The sequence below is a fragment of the Podarcis cretensis genome (genome assembly GCF_951804945.1).
Source record: "Podarcis cretensis genome assembly, chromosome: 3".
Classification (NCBI taxonomy): Eukaryota; Metazoa; Chordata; class Lepidosauria; order Squamata; family Lacertidae; genus Podarcis; species Podarcis cretensis.
The window spans coordinates 31,997,181-32,020,386 of record NC_137172.1 but is presented as its reverse complement, the minus strand read 5'-3'; the positions used below and the strand labels follow the sequence as shown (position 1 = coordinate 32,020,386).

The 23,206-nt window shown below is 43.0% G+C and overlaps 1 protein-coding gene across 1 annotated transcript in view; it reads left to right on the top strand.

Moving 5' to 3' along the window:
- The first annotated feature begins 2,280 nt into the window (after positions 1-2,280).
- Positions 2,281-23,206, top strand: part of TP53BP2 (tumor protein p53 binding protein 2) — a 54,084-nt gene continuing 33,158 nt past the window's right edge. Inside the window, exons 1-2 of the mRNA XM_079969173.1 lie at positions 2,281-2,584; positions 21,778-21,925. Coding sequence (XP_079825299.1) covers positions 2,558-2,584; positions 21,778-21,925 — 175 coding nt within the window. The 5' untranslated portion in view covers positions 2,281-2,557. The remainder of the gene's footprint in view (positions 2,585-21,777; positions 21,926-23,206) is intronic.

Genomic DNA, 23,206 nt, shown 5'->3' with positions numbered 1-23,206 from the left:
AAGAAACCATTTGCCAACAGAGCAAATAGCCCCAAATGGCTAGTGAAGCAACTCCATGCTACAGGGGCATGCCAGACAAAGTCAAATATCACAAACATTAAAATGCAAACAGAAAACCTGAGCCATTCCCTAGTCTTAACTGGTAGAACTAAGTTCCCAGGTAAGTGGTTATAGAGTTGAATACCTCCAGTTACCTGGGTATAAGCCCCACTGAGCATAATGGGACTTACTTCAATGTAGATAGAAGTTTTTTTGTGTGTGATGGTGGTCACTGGTGTGGAATACTGTCACCCTTATTTTGCTGCCCATGAGATCCATTTAGTGCTGGCATCTATGGCACTTTTACCAAGATGCAAGTACTGGTACCTCATTTTTAACAACAACAAAAAAGCACTGAGAAAAAGAGAATAATACACATCAAACAATCAACCCGAACACATGTTTATTGAGGAGGAAAAGAAAGACACAAAAGTTGTAGAAAGCAGCCATGTAAGTTCTGATACGTGAAACTAAATAAAGAAAAGGGGGGGGGAGGACTGTGACAATATTTACAGAGCATTTTGCTTAAGCATACAATATAGGCTTTTAGCTCAACAGTGCCCAACCCTTCATTTTGATATAGGTGGGATGGTACATTTGTGTCAACATTTATCAGTCAAACATTACAAGTGCAAGAATAATTGTGATTATTACATAATCCTGGTGTTACAATGCAAAGGTCACTGTCCTAGGATTTTTACAGTCTCTTCCAGTACGACCCTGTTAATGTTGACTGAAAAGTGAGTCCCATTTAATTCAATGGGACATATTTCTAAATAAGTATGTATAATAGGATTCTAGTCAATTGCATCTTTGTTCATAGTTTCTTAGGAGACGGAGTAGACTGTAATGTATGTTTACAGACTTTAAAAGTCCACCTGCCTGTTACATATTGCATTGTATACAATGAATATATTGTTTTTGAATGCAAGGAATGTGTGCCATAAGAACTTAAGAAGAGCCTGTTGGATCAGGCTAATGGCCTACCCAGTCCAGCATCTTGTTCTCAGAGTGGTCAACCAGACACCTGTGAGAAACCAGCAAGCAGGATTCAAGCACAAGAGTGCTCTCCCCTCTTATGCTTTCCCTCAGCTGTTATTCAGAAGCATTACTGACTCCAACTGGGTAGGCAGAACACAGCCATCCTGGCTCGCAACCATTGATAGCTTTGTCCGATTCCCATTTAAAGCCATCTAGGTAGACATCACTGCCTCCTGTGGGAGCGAGTTCCATAGACAAACAAAAACCTATATCCTAGCTCACTTTAGTATAAAAATGGTCTACTCCAGTGGTTCCCAATGAGCCAAGTACTGCAGTGCAGACTCCCTGATTTCAAAAGCCAAGTCATGGACCCCCAACTTTGCAAAATGTTGATATCTCTGTGGTTAGTTTTGGTTATGCAAATGGAGTCAGACCACCATACCCTCCAACATGCCCTAGAGCAAAACTGGGGTGTGCATCTTCCGGGCCATGCTCCTATGCGAGAGCACTGCACCCAAAAATGCGATTATTATTTTTTTGCACCATTGTTTTGGGGCACTTTGTTCTCACGTGAGCATGGCCCCTCCAAAACAGAATGTCCCCAATAGTTGAAGGGTATGTGCCGCAGTGCCATGGACCTCCTGGGTGCGTTACACAGACCCCCTGGGACCTGTGGACCACCAATTGCTAACCACTGTTCCGACTCAAATTATACCTAAAAGTGGGGGAGGAGCGCAGAATTACAACAATAAAGCGCAAAACAAGGGGAGGGGCCGAAAATGCACAATTTGCCTACGGGGGACCACCACTCGTTCACGTGAAATCGGATCTGCGCGACCCACATGCGCGCACGAATGCCCTAATAATGTGAGCGCACAGCCACAACTTGTGGTTGGCGAGATGCTTTGGGCGGAATTTTCCCTTAGCATTTTGCAGCGCGTTTTCTGGCCACGAAGAAGTTCCGAGCGCGTGAAGGGAATCTTGCTGCTGCAATTGCTCAAGAGGCAGCAGACCCCTTCTCAGCGAGTCCCCCCTGGGAAAAGGCGGCGGGATGTGCTGCCGCTTCCCCCAGAATGGCGGGAACTTCTCCTCTTGACCCCGGGCGCCAATTCCCCTCATCCTCGCTCGCGTCTGGGGCAGGCGGGAGGCTGTGACGGCGGCGCGCGGAGCTCTCGGCTTCTTGGGAGCCCAGCCTGCTTAGGGGGTGGGACTCGGGCGGGGCCGGGGCTCGCTTGCTCCTCCCTGCCGGGCCGGCGGGGGATAGTTTCGGAGCGGGCTCGAGGGCGGCGGTCGCTTGGTCTGAGGGGAGGCTGGAGCGGGGCTCCGGGGTGACCAAGCTCGGGACCAAGCGGGTCTAAAGGAGGCGCAGGCCCGGCGAGTTGCGGACCCGGAGGGAGCTCGCTGGTGGGCGCGGGCCGGACTGCCTCTCGCAACAGGTCCCTAGGCAAACAAGGGCAGGCCGCTCCGCCTCCCCAGGCCCCAGCCATTGGTCTCCTCCTCGGTCACCGAGGGGGAGGAAGCGGCACCCGTCGCCTCAATGCGCTTCGGGGCCAAAATGATGCCGGTAAGTGCACCAGCTTGCAAGAGAAGGGGCGCAGGGCGGGGGGGGGGGAAGAGACTTTCCTCCGGCGGGGCGAGGTCGCTAGATCCGGGGGGGGGGGGTCCGGGCTGATGGTGCCTTGGCCTCTGCCTGCGTCCAGAGAGCTGGTCTTTCTCTGGTGCGACGCAGGCGGCGATTGCTGCCGCCGCCGCCGCTTCCCGGTCCAACTTCCAATGGAGGAAAAGTTGGGAAACGCAGCTTAGGATGGGGAATATTAAAAAGTTACACGCGGCGGCGGGATCTTTAGCGCTCCGTCCCCCCCCCAAACTGGGTATGTGGCGGGGAGGGAGGGAAGGATCTGGCCAGCTGCTCTCGAGGGATCGATCTAAGATGGGGCAGCTCAGTCCGGACTCGGGGGAGACGCGGGAGGATCAGCAAATGGAGCTGCTGTTCCTGCTCCTCGCAGCGAAACGCGTCGAGAAAATGGAGAGCTGCCCTCCCAGTGCCTTCGTGGAGCGGGGTGGGGGGAGAGAGAGAGAGAAAGAAAGAAAGAAAGAGAGAAGCTCAGGCGCTACACTTTTTTCTCCCCCTCTGGTCTGCCAAATTCGTGTAACGTTTCCCCTTCCAGATACCCTGACCAGTTTCGATTGCTTCCTTACTAGAAAGACGCAGACTTAACTAATACCCAGTACAGTAGTTCCTGCTTCTCCCTGTGGTCAGTTCAAGTCCAAGGAAATGGAGGATTATAAGCACAAGTTGTGCAGGTAAAAGGGCTATTAGGTTAATAGTTCAAAAGCACTACAGACGGTTGGTTGTATGTATGTATGTACCACGTTCGAGGTGTGTTTGGTAGGAAACCCCGATTTATTGAATGGGAGAAAGCAGGAACCAAAAAAAGTCTGCCTATTTAAAGTAGGTTAGTAATTTCAGGGAAGTAATTAAATCAAAAGGCTTTCTACTCTCCAGTATAACAAGAACTAAGCCACTATTTCAGTCAGAAGCTTCTTCATTCTTTTTGTAGAAATTGTGCATCAATAAAGTCAGATAGTTTATTGATTTCTCAGGTAAATCCCATCATATATTCAAAAATGATACTTTCTCAAGGGTTGCTTATGTTTCTTTTACCGGTTTTATATTTCTTATAAAATAAAATGACTAATTCAAAAAACATTTCAGAATATTGGGAAGATGACAGTTCCTAAGAATCATTTAGGACTACTTTGTGCTTTATGACATTGTATATGAAAAATGCTGTTGGTGGAGAAATACATGAAACCTGAGTATCATGTACTTTGGTAATTGTACGTACATAGATAAGGATACATACAGGTCCACAATCCATAGGTACAAAGCAAATCTCATTCATATAAAATTTTGTGGGTAACACTGAAGTGCTTTCTGCATTAAAAAAATATTGTGTCATGTGTCTGATGCCTCTTAAGGCACAGCTGAGATAGGAGAAATTAATAGCACTTCATATCCTTCTGCATAGCTCAAAAAAGCAAGAATTTATTTGCCATGTGTTGTGTTAGCTGGCCACTTTGAAATTATGTTAGAGCTGTGGAAGTAGGGTTGGATATTTCTGCTGCAGATGGAAAGTGCGTACACATATGTATCTCCCATGTTTTCTCTCTGTATTTGTCAAAGAATATATTTTATGTAAACCACTTACAGGTTTTGATGATTAAGTGTACATAAATCCTGTTAATCATTTCAAAGCAACAATGCTTTATTTATCAACTGTTCATAGATAATCACTATTGTTTCATTACACAAGGTATGTGTTAGTTGTAAATATGAAGTTTTCTGTGGGGGAGGGAATTGAATTTTTGTAGCACTCATCTAGGTTTGTTGCTGGAACTTTTCCATTCCTGTCTTGAATATTCTGAGGAAAATGACATAACTGGCTAACTTCTAAGGCCTGCCTCATTTTGAGAATGTTTTGTGTGTGTCGGTGGGTTAAGAGGTAGCTCATATTGATTTTTAAAACATTGGCAGTTGTAAGTATCAGCAAAGTTATTGCTGACCCTGCAGCATTACCTGAAATTCTGTGGACAAGGGATCACCCCCTTGTCATTCCTTCTAGAGTCTAGACCCTATTTTAATAATCTGGCAAAGTCCTTGTTCCTTGAAGATCACTGGGTTGCTTTCAATATACCATGTGCAGTGTCAGGAAGATTTTTTTTTCCAAATTGCTGCAATTAACTAACATAGTAATTGGGAAAAATCATGGAACTTGCCTAGGAGCACTTTTACTAACCAACCTCTTATTTCTAATACAACTTGTCCCCAGTAATTTAATATATTAGCCTATATAAACACTCTCCTGTTCCCACAACCAGAATAAATGAAGACAGGTGCAAGTGTAAATTTTTCCCATTTTCAGTTTTTGGCCTAGTTCACATGTTATGCAAGCCAGAGTTAATAGTTTATCATGAATGAAGAAATGATTCCTTCTTTGCTTCTCTTGTAGCAGGAATAACAAACCACAAATCCTGGCTTACATTTGAATTAGAGATTCCTTTGTTTCACTAACATATTGATCGGTAAGCCAATAACAAACCTTGACATCCCATTTTGGTCTGTTTAGAGCAAAACAAACCATGAACCCTGGTTCAGACTGTAACACTAAGCCAGGAATCATGATTTGTTGCTCCTGTTCGCTGTAGGGGAAGAACAAAGTGGGTGACATCTACATGTTCATAATAAGCCAGCTGCTGTGACTTGCAAATGTTGCAAATGTTATTTATAGAGTAACAGTTCTAATCCCTTTTACTAATTGGTGAGAATGGAAGTAAAGAGGTAATAACAAAAAGTATGTTACTTCTTGGGTATCACTGGAGGGATCTCCAGACATATAATATTTTGCTTTTGTTTTGTTCTTCTTACTGTGATTTCTTTTTCGTTAGTTGGTTCAGTTCCCATAAGTGTAGCGACTGTAACTGCTTTGATGGCCTGATGATGTTTCCCTCAACCCGTAGTTATGAGTTTGTGGGTGCCAGACCATTACAATCCCTGGACCCAACAAGTGTCATAATTTAATTAAGGCTTGAGAAGAGCTAGACACTTCTAATCCCTGGACCAACAAGTGTTAAAAGCTAATTAAACCAGCCTAAGCTATGTTGAGGTGATTGCTCAGGGTGATAGGCCATAAAGAGAACAGAGGATCAGAGGACTCTGTGCCAGATGGCAAAGGGCTGGGGTTGCTCCCTCAGCAAATGAAGCCAGAGTTTAGAGTAGAGAGTTAGAAGTAATGTGAGCTATAAGAAGAGTTTGGATTTGCTATCCCGCCTTTCACTCCCCTTAAGGAGTCTCAAAGAACACTGTGAGGTGAGTGAGGCTGAGAGACTTCAGAGAGAAGTGTGAGTATCCCAAGGTCACCCAGCAGCTGCATGTGGAGGAGCGGGGAAGTGAACCCGGTTCACCAGATTACGAGTCCATCGCTCTTAACCACAACACTACGCTGGCTAGGGGATAGAGTGAGCAAACAGCAGGCAGAGCCTGATGCTTGATGTTTGTCTGAATCCAAGGCTGATTCAGTTGGGAGAAGCAAGACCCTTTTGGGTTGTTACTGCTGGGAACCCCAGGTAAAGCACTTGGAACCGCTGGAATCCTGCACTGCTCAGCGATTTGGGATGGTATGCAACAATATTTATATCCCAGTTTTCCTCCCAGCAGCTCAGAGATGTGTGTGTGGTTTTCGTCCTCTTGAGGTAGGTTCCTGAGAGTGAGTTTCTGGCTCAAGGTTACCACTGGTCATTGTGACTAAGCAGAGATTTGGTCTTGGTTTGCATGGGGAAAACCACATTGGTTTTCTTTTATAAATATAGGTTTGTTGATTTCCAGTATATGACAACAGTTATAAAAAATAAAATCATAACAAAATGTACCCCCTTATCCAGAATGGATCAGTCTAGTTAAGTTTCCCAAAGTCAAGTCTATGATTTGGGTGGTTGTCATTCTTCAGGGTGATCAGTAAAGTATCATTCTGCCCGGACGCTGAGGTCTAGCGCCGAGGGCCTTCTGGCGGTTCCCTCACTGCGAGAAGTAAAGCTACAGGGAACCAGGCAGAGGGCCTTCTCGGTAGTGGCGCCCGCCCTGTGGAACGCCCTTCCAGCAGATGTCAAAGCGATTAACAACTACCTGACATTCAGAAGACATCTTAAGGCAGCCCTGTTCAGGGAAGTTTTTAACGTGTGATATTTTATTGTATTTTTGCTTTCTATGGAAGCCGCCCAGAGTGGCTGGGGAGGCCCAGCCAGATGGGCGGGGTATAAATAATAAATTATTATTATTATTATTATTATTATTATTTTATAAAAGGATGCCATATTTCAACAAAATCGTCTACATCATTTGCATTATTCAATGCATGTAATCTCTTTGCTATTTTTTCTGATATATAAATGGACCATACATTCTGTTTCTAATGAGAAACTCACAGGTGTCCCAATCCTTTCCAGTTTTGCCCAGTGATCTGAATGCTGCTATTAAAAGCAAAGTACCGTATTTTTCGCCCTATAGGACACACTTTTTCCCCTCCAAAAATGAAGGGGAAATCTGGGTGCGTCCTATGGGGCGAATGCAGGCTTTCGCTGAAGCTTGGAGAGTGAGAGGGGTCGGTGCGTACCGACCCCTCTCGCTCTCCAGGCTTCAGGAAGACACCCGCAGCCTAGGCAGCCCTGTGGGAGTTCTCGCAGGGCTGTCTAGGCTGCGGATAGCAGTCTGCTTCCCGGAGCGCCGGGCGCGCTGAAAGCAGAGCGCTCGGCGCTTCAGGAACACATCCACAGCCTAGGCAGCCCTGCGGGGCTCCCCACGCTGCGGATAGCAGCCTGCCGCCCGGTGCGCAGGGCGCCCTGAAGCAGAGCGCCCCTCGCGCCAGGCAGACATCCGCAGAGTGGGGAGCCCTGCAGGAGTTCCCCGCAGGGCTCCCCACGCTGCGGATAGCAGCTTGCCGCCCGGCGCAAGGAGCGCCCTAAAGCAGAGCGCCCCTCGCGCCGGGCAGACATCCGCAGCGTGGGGAGCCCGCTCTGCTTCAGGGCGGATAGCAGCCTGCCGCCCAGCGGGCAGAGCACGCTGAAGCAGAGCGCGCTGCGTGCCGGGCAGACATTGGCCAGCCCCACAAGCTTGGGGGACAGCAGGGAGGCACAGCGCTGCCATCCCGCTGTTCCTCGACCTGGTTCGGTTTCCCCAACCTGGTTTTGGGGGGGGGAAATAAAGGGAGAATTTTTTTCCTTTATTTCCCCCCCAAAAAACTAGGTGCGTCCTATGGGACGGAACGTCCTATGGGATGAAAAATACGGTAATTAGGTATTTATTACAAAGGTTTGGATTGTCCTTATTTAAAAATGGTTAACAATCCCAAACTTGGGGTATATTCCACATGTTGAGCTGTAACATAGCTTGTTTGTGTAAAAAGCCTCTGCCAGAAGGGTTTTATATGCTCACACACCCACCACATGTGAAATGTTGTACCTATACCATTGCAGTCTTTTCAGCACAAGTGGTGAGATGATTTTATCAATATAGCTACACTTCAGAAATTGCTTTTTTCGTAGAAATTGATGTTCAAATATTTTCACTGATCCTTTTAAATGATTATTATCCCCTTGCTACTTCTCGCTAAGGAAGTATGTAGTTAATCTGTTATAATTATCTGCATCCTTCTGTTTTGTAGAGGGCAAGGCCAATACTTTGTTAAACTAACTAGTGGTCAGCAAAGGACAGGCAGTAGAAGTTAAACAGTCCTGCTCCAACAAGTGATATTGTGAATCCTTTCTCAGGGTTTGACGTACTGCCTATAGTGATGAGAGTTAAACCTCACCGTTCCATATGCTTTAGATATGTGGGAGTGTGACTGCTGCACAGCAGTAGTGAGGGGCTAAAATGCTTTTTTAGAAGCATAGCATCTAGTTGCATAATAAGTTTTCCTTTATCTATTTTTATGGAATCACTCACGTTACATTTAAGCATAGGCAGATGATAGCATTGACACGTGTCCAGAGGAGGGCAACCAAAATGGTCAAAGGCCTGGAAGTGATGCCTTATGAAGAAAGGCTAAAGGAGCTGGGCATGTTTAGCCTGGAGAAGAGGAGGTTAAGGGGTGATATGATAGCCATGTTCAAATATATAAAAGGATGTCACATAGAGGAGGGAGAAAGGTTGTTTTCTGCTGCTCCAGAGAAGCGGACACGGAGCAATGGTTCCAAACTACAAGAAAGAAGATTCCACCTAAACATTAGGAAGAACTTCCTGACAGTAAGAGCTGTTCGACAGTGGAATTTGCTGCCAAGGAGTGTGGTGGAGTCTCCTTCTTTGGAGGTCTTTAAGCAGAGGCTTGACAGCTATATGTCAGGAGTGCTCTGATGGTGTTTCCTGCTTGGCAGGGGGTTGGACTCGATGGCCCTTGTGGTCTCTTCCAACTCTATGATTCTATGATTCTACGTACAATTGCAAAATCTGCAGGCAAGCGTATATTTAAAGGGAGCTGCATGTTACAAAGTCCGTATAGGGCACATGGGAAGCTGCCCTATAGACCTTTGGTCCAACTAGCTCACTATTGTCTATATGGGGTGACAGCAGCTCTCTAGGGTTTCAAACCTGGGTTTCTGTGAGCCATACTGGAGATCATGGGTACTGAACCCTCAAAGTGGATGCTCTTCCACTGAACTATGGCCCTTCTCCATGTGCTGTGGTGGCACATGGTTTTTTTTTAAAAAAGGACATGTGTCCACTTCAAATGCTAATTGGACACCATGCACACTGCTTGAAAGTCCTTACTTGGCTCTTCCCCTTTGGGCCACACTGCATCGCAAGCAGAACACCATAATTTTGACTTCTTGTATCATAAACAAATCATGAGCCCAGCTTTGAATGACAGCCCAAAGTTTATTGTTTGCTGTTCACGGTGTGACCAGGAGGGGCAGTGGAGCCCGTTGTGGACTTCTCAACATGTACCAGCATGCTCATGTTCACCTTAAACTACAGTAAACATAAGCTATATTTTTAACTTAGAGGTAGGAAACCATTTTTTCATGGTGGGTCAGATCAAAAAGTGGTCAAGGTTGCACACCAATCAGTCATCTGATGTCTATGATATCAGGTGTATCAAATCACACCTGAAAACAGAGTACCTTTGGTCATAGTTTTAAACAGGGTCACATGTGAGGCAGGACTGCAAAGGAACAATTGGGACTGCATGGCTTAAGACTTTTCCTTTCCAACTGCAGTTTGCATTTGATGCTATTTAATTTTGGAGCCAAATTCAATCCCTGCTGCTTTCAGCAAGGACTTGGTGCACTCAGGTACTCTCATTGGTCTTTTAGTGGCAGCTGTGGAGAGTAGGGGTGAGAAGGAAAGCTCAATTGAATGTTTGGACTTCTGTGTAATGGTTGATGCAAGACATTGTTTGTTACTACTTTCTGCAGATTGGATTATTGATAATCTGCCCACCTGTCAAATTTAGGCCAGTTGCTTGGGGGAGATAATGTGTTGGTCTTTTGGTCAGATCCAGTTCCCTCCTCTTTCTTGTGTTTGAAAGTAAGTTCAGTTGAAATAAATGGGATTTGCTTCTTAGTAAATGGCCACCCAAGGGCGCTTTTATTTGTTTTTTGAATGGTGGACTCCTGACCCAACATGGTGCTTGAAAAATGGCTGTTTAAATTGTGGGGAATCTAAAGCTGTGTTTTGTATACTCAAAACTAATAATAAAAAAAATAACCCTACTGGGCTAGCACAAGCCTTTGCCTGTGTCTAGAATAGCTCTTTGGGGATCCTGCCAGTATATTTACAATTTAAGTGCCAAAATCTTATTTATGGTCATAGTAGCAGATGGGAAACCTAGGAGGAACAGAACTGTTTTGACATGAATGCTGGCATTAGAGCATAGATTTGGTCCCCATATTGTAGTGCAAAAATATTTTTATGTATATATAGGGAGAGAGAAAGCAATTAGATTCTGGATTACATCCTAAATGCACATTTTTCTGTTGTATAAATCCCAAACTGCTGCAATTGTGAAGGTGGTGGTTCCTAGGGTATGTTGCTTCTCAGCATGCTTTGAAGCAAAGGCTGGGAAAACTGGAAAATAAGTGTACAATACAATCCTATGCAGGTATAGGATTGCAGCCTTATGTATGAACGGTTTCTTCCTCCACCTGTTTCTTTTCTCCTTTTTGAGGCATCATTGTGTAATATTTCATAGGATTCTGATTGCTTCTGAGTACTGCATTTGTATCACTAGATACAGGTTTCCTGTACTGTGTTAATGCACTGTATGTGTAAGGTTGCTAGCTAAGTAGCTATCTAGCATCTAATTTCATATTGTTCTTTTTTGCTGTGTAGGTGCAAAACTAAATGCTACTGTTGTCTTTAATCTGTGCTTTAAGGCATGAGTTCTGGAGCTGTCAGCTTTTCATTGAGTCAAAGTGTCTGTTGTGTTGAACAGACTTCGGTTTTTAATACAGTAAATCGCTCTTAGTTTTGGTTTTTTAGTTACCTGCTTACTCTAGAGCATTCCCCTATCTACTTGCCTCTTTTGAGAAGTCTGCTTGGGAGTGGGTGACCTTAAAAAATTTAAATTTGTAGTATGTTATTGTAGAAAGATCAGGTGATATTAATGTTGCCTCTAAGTCATTATGGGCCTACTGACCAGATGGTGGATTATAGGGTTCTTTGGTCTAGTCTAGTGTAACAGGGCTCGTATGTTCTTAATGCCACTTGCTTCAGAATTTTTATGTTGAGTATTCTAGGAAAGGCATGACCTTGAAGTGTTTTAAAAGCTGTGAGTAAACACTATTTTCTGATTGAAAAATAGCAGGAAATAGATTTGCAGATTCTTTTAATTGGGTACCTTAAACTGAGTAGATGCCAAATTCAGAAGCAAGCAGTTTCCTCTCCTCCTTTCTGAATAAGGCCACAACATGGATATATATACAAAAGGCAATACAATACAAAGTGATTGCAATAGTGGATATTTCATTTTCATTCCTTTTCTAAATGACCTTTAGCATGGAAGTTTCCGCATTAAGTTTAATTAAGTACATTTAATTGATGTTTTTTATTGAGCTAGCTATCATTTGTTTGCCCCTCTTAGCTTCTTTGGGAGGAAGGTTGGGTTATAAGTTAAATTAATAATTTTTAAAAATGCCAATATTTTATTTAAAAAATTGTAAAGTCACCTTTGAGCAGACCTTCCAGGGTGTCAGACAAAATAACCATAAAAAATTAAATTAAAATCCCAGATAACAGTAAGGTGGCAGATAAAAGCAACCTTAAAAGCAGCATTTAAAGCACAATAGCTTTCCTGGCAAGTGACTGCCAGTACAGTACAGACTCTCATCAGTAGAGCTGAATTCTCTCCCCTCCCCTCTAATGTGCAGCACTCACGGAGCCTCATTTTTACATGGGTACATGCTATTCAAGTGACTGCTATTATGTTGTTTTGTCTGTGAAATTGCTACTGCAGAGTGTGGAGTTTGCAGCAGGGTATAACTGTGTAGTTATGATACCCCATGGGTTCACAATTCTTTATTTAAATTTCCTACCTGGCAATGATCAAGAAGGATTGCATATATAAACAGGCCCTTGATGTTAGAAAGGTAGTGTAGCTTCTGTGTTTGTCATAACACCTATTGTGCTGTTGTTGGTTCTGCTTAAATGTTTGAGTAGAGAGGGATTCCTTTAAAACAATAGTACAGATCAATGCTGTGTGGTTTGGAAAAGATTTGTTCTGGTTTCTCTCTACAAAGATAACTTTTTTGTTTCTCATCTCTTGGGATGCAGCTCAGTTTCTACGATTGAAAATGTGTGCTATGTTTAGGAATAAAAGTATGAGCGTGCTTTCTTGTCTTCAGTGCAAATCTCTGTTTACAGACCTGCTCCTAGAAATAAATACAGTGGTGCCTCGCAAGACGAAATTAATCCGTTCTGTGAGGCTCTTCGTCTAGCGGTTTTTTTCGTCTTGCAAAGCAAGCCCATTGACAGCTTAGCGGATTAGCGCTATTAGCGGCTTTTAGCGATCAGCTGTTAAGCGGCTTATCAGCGGATCAGCTGATAAGCGGCTTAGCGGCTTAGGAAAAGGGGGGAAAAAGGGAAAAAAACCCGCAGGAACTCGCAAGACATTTTCGTCTTGTGAAGCAAGCCCATAGGGAAATTTGTTTTGCGAAGCGCCTCCAAAACGGAAAACCCTTTCGTCTAGCGGGTTTTCCGTCTTGCGAGGCGTTCGTCTTGCGGGGCACCACTGTAAGTGGATGCAGGGTTACTGATGTCAGGAAGTCTGTGGCAAGGTGAACATCAAATTAGGGGAGTTTCCATTTCTTCAGTATCCTTTGCTTGCGAATCTTAGGTGGCACCACCCTTTTCATCATCAAGCAACAGAGAAGTCTGTAAGAATTGTAGCTGGGATGGAATGTCATCTAGTATGTAAGGTCTAGTTCAGCTATCATGTGAAAACTCGTGCTCTACATGGAAGTATATTTGCTGTGTGATCAACACATCATGTGGAGGTTTGGCATGCCACAAGCACCTAGGAAGAATGGAGGCTTCATGTAATGAACCCCACTTACTTATGCTTACAGACATCATGGCTTCTGCACTGAGTGCCTCCATCTGAAAGTGTAATTTGGTACTACTAACACTGGAGCCAGCCCTTGGTTGAAGAACGTTGAATTTCCTTTTTATAGCATTGTACGCATGTTTACTTCCAACAATTGAGTTTTTCATACAATAGCATCCCTCAGAGCCTCTCTCTGAATACAATTTTGCTGGAGTCCAGCCACCCACTGGCTTCACATAACAGCATTTCTAACTCTGATGGGAGCGGCACCACAGTGGAACTATAGGATTTATTTTTAAGCAAAGTTGCAGCACAAAGCTTGCTTGTGCTTCTGACGTAAGTAATGAGAAACTAAACAATGGAAGCTTAAGGTGTTGCTGTATTCACAACTCTATTTTGCAGAGATGTCATTTTGATAGGGTTAAACTTTAACAAGTTGTGCAAACCTAACATAGTAGAGGGGACAATCTTATTTCCTTCGGTATGTTGGTGCATTAGCAAAGCTACATCTTTATTGCAAAAATGGTGCTTTTGCTGACTTCATTCTGTTTGAAAACAGTATTGATTTTTGAATGCTGACAGTGTGCATTTTTGACAGCATATCAAATATAGAGGTGAGTATGGTGTCTGCTCTGAATACAATCAAAAGGACTGAATCTTTTGTGAAGTTGGTTTGTGTTTGTGTGCATGCGTGTGTGTGAGAGATGTGGGTCCATGAAATGAGGCAGAAACAATACAGTCCAAATTTTGGTGACCAGTCTAATTAAATCTATCAAGTTCTAGGAAATGTGACTTCCTTTGATACGGATAACGTTGTCCCTGAAAAGGCAAAACAGGGATAGCCAACATTGTGCCCTTCAGATATTATTAACCTTCAAAACCTATCATTGCTTACCTTGCTGGATGGGGTTGAATGGATTTAGGAGCCTAACAGAATATCTGGAGAGCACCACATTGATTGAAGTATGAAGATCTGGAGAGAAATTAAATAGTAAGTAAAGAAACTTGGCTACTGCAAGGTGATTGAATGGGTGGTGGGTGCCGAACTCCATACATTCCTGGATGAATTGGTATTTAGACTCAGTTTTAGTTGGCTTCTGATCCAGTTTTAGAACCAAAACAACTTTGATGGACAACCTGTGCTGGGTGGGGGGAGAATGTGACCCAGCTGGTTCTCATGCATATATCAAAGGTTTTTTATACCAGTTACTGCGGTATCCAGTTGGACAGACTCTGAAGTTGAGGGTTCTCTCCAGTCAAAACTCCTCCTGATGTTTCAGAAGGTGGTATTGGGCAGCTATTGTTTGGCACCATGTATTTATGTTCTTGGTTCTATCTTGAATATTGTTTAATATTTATATCATCTTTCTCCATCCTAGTGTCCTTCTGACATTTTGGATTGTAAATTCCATTATTGACTAATGGCTGTATTGGCCATTTCTGGCTAGAGCTAATCCAACCACATCTGGAGGGCACCAGCTTGGGGAATGCTGTACTGTATTACCCTCTGGGGGAGATCTTTTGGAGTAAGGCTCTTTCTCCTTTTCATCAAATCCAGATGAGGGAAAAGATGTTCTGAATAGATGTCTAGAGTCAGTAGTTGGTTGGATGAGGACCAAAAAACAAAGTCAGTTCAGCTAAGATAGAAGCACTGTTGCCTGGTGATACCTGGCCAGGATATAGGGTTTGGACGGTGTTGCAGAAGCCCTAAAGTAATGGTGGCTAATCTGTGGCTCTCTGGATGTTGTTGGACTATAACTTGCATCAGCCTTAGCTAGCGTGGCGAGTCCTTAGGGATGATGCAAGTTGTTACCAGCAACATCAAGGGTTAATTCAGGTAAGTATTTCCCAGCTGACAGCTTTTGAGAGCCTGCATGAAATAGCAGAAAGAACTTGCAGGTGAGGTGACATCCACATTGCTATAGCAACTTCGTTAGCAGGGATAGGTTTTCTAAGTAGAAAAGATTTATCAGGAAATTTTCTGTCTTGGAAGTTGTGAGTGTGAGGTGTGACCACATTTTCCTGTTTTGTGGTCTCACTTTAAAAAACAGTATTGTCAGGGGTTCAGGAGCAGAGACACAGGGGAGAGAGGAAACGGAGAGCGAAGGGGAAGAATCTGAGGGCAGCGTAGGGGAGTATGACAGTGGCCCGAGAGATTCCATGAGCTTCTCCAGCGATTCAGAAGATTCCCAGAGGGGGGCGCCGATGGCCAGGGCAAGGGGGGTCCCAGGGGGGACACACCAGAAGCAAGGGGCTAGCGGGGACTCCCAAAGCAGCAGCGGGAGATCAGGACCAGTTCCCCCACCAGAGCGGAGTGGGGGGGAAGAGTCCCATGAATCAGGGCCAGCGTCTCCTCCAGTAGGGAGAGAAGATGAGTCAGGGCTGGCCACGCCTCCATCGGAGAGTGAGGGAACGGAGGGCAAGTCAGGTCCAGCTACCCCCCCCCCCCGAGGGGGGAAGCAGTGACAGGAGCAGTGAAATGGTCAGAAGGAAGGTTGCCGGCTGGGCACGCGCGCCAAGTTCAAATGTACAGGCGCGCGGGACAGCAGAAAACCCGGATTGGGAACCAGGTCCTAAAGCCCGCCGGAGGCAGGGGGAAGACTCAGGGGACTCAGCGTCAGAAGAGTCTAGAAAGGGCAAGACCCCAGCGGACAGGAGGACCCAGAGGAGGAAAGAGCAAAGGAAGAGGTGGAGCAAGGCTAGAGTCTTAAACTGGTGTCTGGGGGGAGGAGATTCAGACGGAGCTTCAGCGGTCTAGGGTTTAAGACATAGGGCTGCACGCCGCGGCTTTGAAATCGAAACTGCGTTTCAATAAAGACTTTTGTATATAACAACGGACTGGCGTTGGTCCTTTGTGAGCTGGGACCTCGGGCAGCTCTGACAAGTATGAACACATTTCTGCGGAGATGAGGTTTATGGTTTGTGGCTCAGTATATGGGAACTGATGATTATTCATAAGTGGGGCTGATTGTGAGTGTCTTAACATGGCAAAAATAAAAATGCTCATAGGCCTATTTGCACTTAGTTTTTCTCTCAGTTTCCCACTCTTAAAAGACAAAGTTTCTCAAAGCACTTTGGGTGCATGTGTTGTTCTTCTGGATTTCAGAATTATTTCTTACTGTCAGAGAGAAACTTGACACCTTTCATAATGCAAGCGATGGAGATCATGATGCCTCAGAGTTGCAAAAGGTCAAGCGTTTTAGGTTCTCTTATGGGACAAATAAAGAGGGAAACACTCCCGTCTTATTCAGTCCCAGAATAATGCTGCATTTCCTACTGTACTCCACCTACTTTGCATCATAACTTCCTTTCTCATATTTGCGGCTAAATGCCAGAGCTGCACAAACTGAATATTATTTGCAGTTACTCACAAGGCAGGAACATGTGCTGACCGCCACCGATAGATATAGGTAAATCTACTTTTCTTTTACTGTTGAGTCTTGCCCTAGTGCAGTGAGCAATTTATCTCTGAAATAATACAAGATAGCAATGTATTAAATGGGTGAAATAATTTTTAGTAGGTTGGTTTTAGTGTTACTTGGTCTTTAAGCACAGAGAAATTCAGGCATGCTAAGACTGAACAGTTGAATACGTGAGTAATTGGCCTTGAAAGGTGTGTGATTGCATTTTTGCTTGAATTGCAGCAGAGTTAGGTCCCCCCCCCCAGTTCTTCTGGTTTCATTTGAAAGCAGCATTTACATATTAGTATGGAATGCTATGTATTAGATTAAAAACCTTCCGTTGTACAGACTGCCTTTTGTCATTCAGAAAGTTGTAGTCAAACAAAGAAACATTTTAGTTGTTGATTTCTTTGTGGTCTGCCTAGGAAGATGTTACACCTCTGCTTTCTGAGATCTGGTAAACCGTTGAAATGAACAATACTTGGAAACTAGAGTTTTAAATGGGTTTCTGGTTTGGGAAAAACTCCAGCACTGTTTTGCCGTTGAAGTGCGTCTATATAATTTTTGTAACAGCTTAATTGCTAGGTTTTTATTGTTTCCTCCTACTCAGCTTAAAATAACTTCTGTTCTCGTTGGAAAATATGAATTAAGAAGCCCTTTATGGCTTCTAAAAAATGGTTATTGCCTATGTCATTCTTTCTGGAATGCAGGTGTGCATTTATGCTGTATGGAGAAGAGCAGCTGTATAGAATTGAATGTTGATAGTCATAGAGTACATTAGACTGGCTTTATGTGATGTAGCTCTTTTTGTGTAGATACCGTAATCTTTACAGGGCCTTAAAAACACTGCAGTTAAAAAACAGTTTTTGGTGGCTTAAACATACGTATCAGAAGTGTAGTTTTGTACCACTGAAGTTCAGATTAATGAAATATATACCATTTTGTTAGAGCTTTGAGTACAGCAGCTTCACGAAAGGTCACCTATACAGATGCTTTTTTTTGCATAGGACATGTAAATGTCTCTTGTGCTACCTCATGTATACTCCATCCTTGACATGTTGTGAACTTGAGAAGTAAGCCTTGTGGCTATCTTTTTTGTCCTATTTGTGAAGGGGACGGTACCCTTTAGAAATGTCCTTTGTGGTGCATTCCCTGAACTAACATTCTTCAATTCTATGCCTTTTAAAAAAAAAACGTACAGCTGTGTCACTGCAAATGGAAAACAGGTTCTCAGTTTTGAAGGTAATACTTTCTATGCACTCTTTGTTTAAGGCGTAAGGTGAAAGAAGCGTTTTCATCTTCCATCTGCATTTATGTATTTTAAAAATCCAAGTTAAGCCCTTCTTTGCCTGACCATAGCACATTAAAGTCTTTTTGTTTTTGTTCTCATTTAAAAGAAATGGGGTAAGACAGGTCTGTCCTCCTTTCCTGCATAGTTTGGAGTTAACTTGACATTTTTGTGAGTTGTAGATCTTCAAGCCCGAAACAAGGTGACTCAAATGGTTTTGAAAACTTGATACAAATAAGCATATAAATCAAATTCTAAGTGATTAACATAATTGAATAAGATAGAAGACTTGAAGATTGCCCGTATTGAGCGTGTGTGCCGCTGACTAAAAGGGGAGTCTACACATGAGTGTTGTTGAACAAGGTTGGGGAGACCCGAGTTCAAATCCCTACTTGGTGACTTTGGCTCAGTCACCAACTCTCAACCCAACCCACCACACCAGACTGCTTGTGAGGAAGGAGAGAACCCATTATGCCTCCAGAGCTCCTTGGAGGAAGGATGAAATAAAATCTGCAATGGCTAACAACGAACATGTTTGTGATTAACAGGGTGAATACAGTTTCCTTCTTACCATTTTGTATTCATATTCCTGACATGAGGAGCTACAGCTAATCTGTTTCTTTTGAACATCCAGAAAATTGTAGAAAGGATTTTGAAATTAAGTTGATTTTTTTTAAGGGCATAGCAGTACTTAGAAATAAAAATATGGCACACAGAATTGTAAAAGGTGACAATTTTTTAAAAAAGTACTCATCATATGTGAGAAGGTTAAACATTACTTTCTACCATAAAGATTTGTGTAGTAAAGCTATATTTACAATAAGCAAGCTGGCAACAGTGTTGGGGAACCTGGCATTTCAAAGAACCCTTAGCATAGCTTTAGCACTGAATAGTTCAAAGAAGAAATACATTTAATGCAGGCTGTCTCTCATTATAACTTACCGCTTCAAATCCCCACTCGTTTTTCCTGTTTCACCTTCTTCTTCCGGCTGCAGGGTGTGTTGGAGCTCTGCCCTACAGCGAGTAGTATGATGTAGAGATGTTCAAGGTATATAATTGGCATGTGAGCAGGCAGGTGTTTGATGAAGGAAGGTGCAGAAAAGTTTTTGAATTACAATTGGGTAACAGATGATATGAGAACAAGAGAAGGTGTAACTTGCATCTATGCAGTTACACAGGAATGATATCCCATCCACATACTAATTTTCAAAGTTACAAACTCATGTTGCTCCCCCCCCCCCAAACCCCCAGTTGTTTCCCTTTCTGACACTGGTAGGTTCTCTGTTCAGCAAGAATCATCAACCTCCTTTGATGCACTGGAAGGAACCTGCATTCCCAATGGTTAGCTGGTTTTTCTTTTCTAGAATCATGGTCAACTAGTAATGCAGCTCTTGGTGAATTTTATCAGTACTTTACGGCACACAGTTTTGCATATTGAAAACATAATTGTATATGAAAAATGACAAGGTGCATTGAGTCAAAGTTTGTTTTTGGCGATGTAACGAGAAGGAGGATTTTGTGCCTTCTGTTTAAAGTGTCTGCAACTAAGAACTCTAGAAAGCAGCAATGATGTGGTATGTTGGTTAAAATAATATTTTATATATCTGTATCAAGATATATTAGGAATTTGGATGCTCGTAACTACTATGAGCTCAGAGCTACTAGTATAACATCAGCTGATTTGTGAACTCACTTGATAGCCTTAAGCTAATCTTGAGCTCCTTCCACACCATCTGCTATAGGGTGGCAATACTGCCTCACCTTACAGAGCTGTTGAAAGTATTATTAAGATATGGGAAACACTTTGATGTCTTAAGAAAAAGTGGTGCGTAAATATAAAGTTATTGCTTTAAAAAGTGTTATGAGAGATGAGGTCTTGTTTTGATTTAGCAGCTCAGTTCAGACAACATGCTAAACCTTGGATTGAACGTGTAAATACTTAAACAGACACCTGTGGTTTAGAGCTGTGTGTCTGGTCGTCACTCCATTCAGTGTGCTGGTCTTTGGAGGCAGAACAATGGCCACCATGCCTATAGTTTGTCAAGTCACACATCATGTCAACCCATATGTAGCACACACAGTGGTTTCTAATTCCTGTATGCTACCCAGTCACAAGCCGTGGTTTGATGTGATGTCTAACCAAACCTGAATGTTAACAAGTTTTAAAAGTTATTTTTAAGTGACAGGGAAATGCGTGTTCTCATGTACCTAATCTGCGTAACTCAGTGTGCTGTCACATAATTTGAAGTGTGTGTTGGAATCGAGCGTCTGGCTTGGAACTCTGGCTTTGATTTTATATCTCTTAAACATTTTTGCTGATAGACCTATAAATGAAATATTAATTAGTAGTAACTCCTGTTGAAGATATTTTGATGCTAGAAAAATTAAGTTTGGCAGCTATTGCAGATATCAAAGTTCAAGGTAGCTCCAGGAAGCAAATAAACGGATTAATTATTTAGTCATCAGTTAGATCATAGTTGCCTGCAATTTGCCTAGCCTAAACTACGGCTGAAAGCACCTTTAGTGAATACTGGACATACCATTTAACCTGAAGAAGCGGCCAGCTGCAGAGTTAATGAATTTATTCAGGGATCACTTTGCCATTTCTTAAAACAGAGCTAGGGTAAGACCTACCACAACTTAACCTTCAATGCCTAAATTAAGAGAATGGTTAGCTCAAATAGATTTCAGAGTTAATCTAATGACCACTACTTAAATTGTAATGTAGTATATAAAAATGACTTAGAAAATGAATTATTTTGAAACAAAGTGAAGAAGGTTATGACATTATTTTAAGATTCATGGTTACAGATTTCGGGCAGAGGTGGGGCTAGATAACATTGGCTCTTTCAACACTAATGTTCTGTGCTTCCAGAGTGACTTTCTAATTAACATGGATTTTGTTCCTTTTGTAAGCTTGTTAATTTTGGAGTGATAATGGGCCATGTGATGGTGAAATCCAGATGCTTAGCACCTCTTTAGGGGATTGCAAACAGTTTTGTATATAGCACTAGGTGGTTGGGGATTCATATAGCAAGATACCACCTGTTTAAATGTATTACTTTAAATAGCAACAAGTTTTTATCTGGTTATTTGAACTTAATCTCTGGAGTTGTGTGATGTTGCTTTTGGCTGAGTTGGGTCATACAAATAATATATATATTTATAAATTAAGCAAGTATGTTCTAGGAAATGGCTCTGTGCCTTATCCAAAGCTGCATTCATCTGAGCTGTAAGGGTTTTTTTTTTCAGGAGTTGGCGCCTTTCAAGCTGTTTGTACTTTTACATACAAGAGCATGAACCTTTATGCTGTATTTTGTTTTTAATATTCGGTTGGGAGCCGCCCAGAGTGGCTGGGGAAACCCAGCCAGAAGGGCGGTGTGTGTGTGTGTGTGTGTGTGTATGTATGTGTATATATGTATATGTGTATATATATATATATATATATATATATATATATATATATAAATAAAATTTTTGGATGAAGCATGCAAACCACCCCAGACTTCTCCTTTTGTCTGGATAATTCTACAGTGGTACCTCGGGTTACAGATGCTTCGGGTTACAGACTCCGCTAACCCAGAAATAGTACCTCGGGTTAAGAACTTTGCTTCAGGATGAGAACAGAAATCGTGTGACGGTGGTGCAGTGGCAGCGGGAGGCCCCGTTACCTAAAGTGGTACCTCAGGTTAAGAATAGTTTCAGGTTAAGAACGGACCTCCAGAATGAATTAAATTTGTAACCCGAGGTACCACTGTATGTCTTTATCCTCTGTAGCCAATTGCTATACAGTGTTGCTTTATATAGAGAAATAATTGAAGCAGTATATTTGGGCCCCATTCCAGTCAGGTTGTCACATAGAAGAAAACTAAAGAGCTAACATTGAGGTTTCTGCTTCTAGAAACTTACATCAGTGAGAACCAGAGATAAAATACATTTAGGATTTATGGGACTCTGATCTGCTCTCTTCCAGATGTTTCTTACTGTGTACCTCAGTAACAACGAGCAACATTTCACTGAAGTGCCAATCACCCCAGAAACGACCTGCAGAGATGTAGTGGATTTGTGTAAAGAGCCTGGTGAGACTGAATGCCACCTGGCTGAAGTGTGGTGCGGCTCAGGTAAGCGAAACGTGCCAATTGTAACCTGCCAGGCATTTAGATAAGTGTCTCTCTAGTTTCTTTTAGGATTAACTGAACTTTTAATTAAGGGATCACATGAGTTCATATAATGATTTGCATTGTGCAGCTTTGTTTTTAATATTAGTTGCTTTCATGTTACTGTAAAATGAAAAGCAGACTATTACAGTGGCAGCAGCAAACATTTGTCCTCAGATCAGTTGCTCCTCTCCCAGCTGGTCTTGGACTGAAATGACAGGCTTTTGTTTCACAGTCTATAAGAGGTCTTTGGCTTGTGCCAAAAGGCTTAGCCTCTGTCAAGGCATGCCCTTACATGGTACCCAGAGTAGTGAGAAAGAAAACCTCTCTGAGGATCCACAGGTGGAAACAGCCTCCAATGCAGCCTCCACCTCCCCATAGGGCTGATCAACACTTTTTTTTTGTCCACCTGTATGCTTTCTTGATATTTTATAGCTTAACAAAGCTAATATGGTAGGAGGGCCAGAGGTGTAGCGCTTTGGCAAAGCTGGTGACTTGTGAGTTTTTCACACAAGACACAAAAGTGGGTCCCCCCACATCTTTAAGGTAAATGTAAAATCTTTTCTTGGCTAGAATGTATATTGACTTTGAAATTGGCTCTTTTAATTGGCACAAGAGAGGCTGAGATGTGCACTGGGCATTCCACTCTGTGCCAGGGGTGGGAAACATCTTCTGGCCAGTGGGCCGTATGCTGACCTTGCGAGCCACTTCGGCAGATGGGTGAGGCTGCCAGCCTGTCAGTTACTTGATGCCATTATGATGATGGTTGGCAACTTCAAAAGATGTTTGCTGTCAGCTCCAATTAGCACTAAAAGCAACCCTTTTTGAAGGTGTGATTGGAGTTGACAGATGATTGGAGCTGACATCTTGCCTTCCAAAAAGCCTGCTGTGCCCAACTGTAGGTATGAATGGATTCAAGGAACAATCCTGGAGGGCACTTTAAGCTCCCAGCTGCTCTCCTGCAGCTGCCTCCTTCCTTGGCTTCAAATACAACATCAGGTCAGGTGGGCATAGTTTGGTGGAAATGGCCTCACCTGACAAATGAGGATCCATGGCAAGCGTGATTTGGCCTACGGGCTGGGGGTTCCCCATGGCTTGCTCTGTAGGTTCTGTAAAACTAGGCTCTGCTTTTTCCACAAAATTATTGTGAATAAACAAACGATATGAAGAATTATTATGCAAGCATTTATCTAGCAAAATGCTTTTTAAAAATCTCAGAAGAGAATTGGGGATTTTCACTTTGAA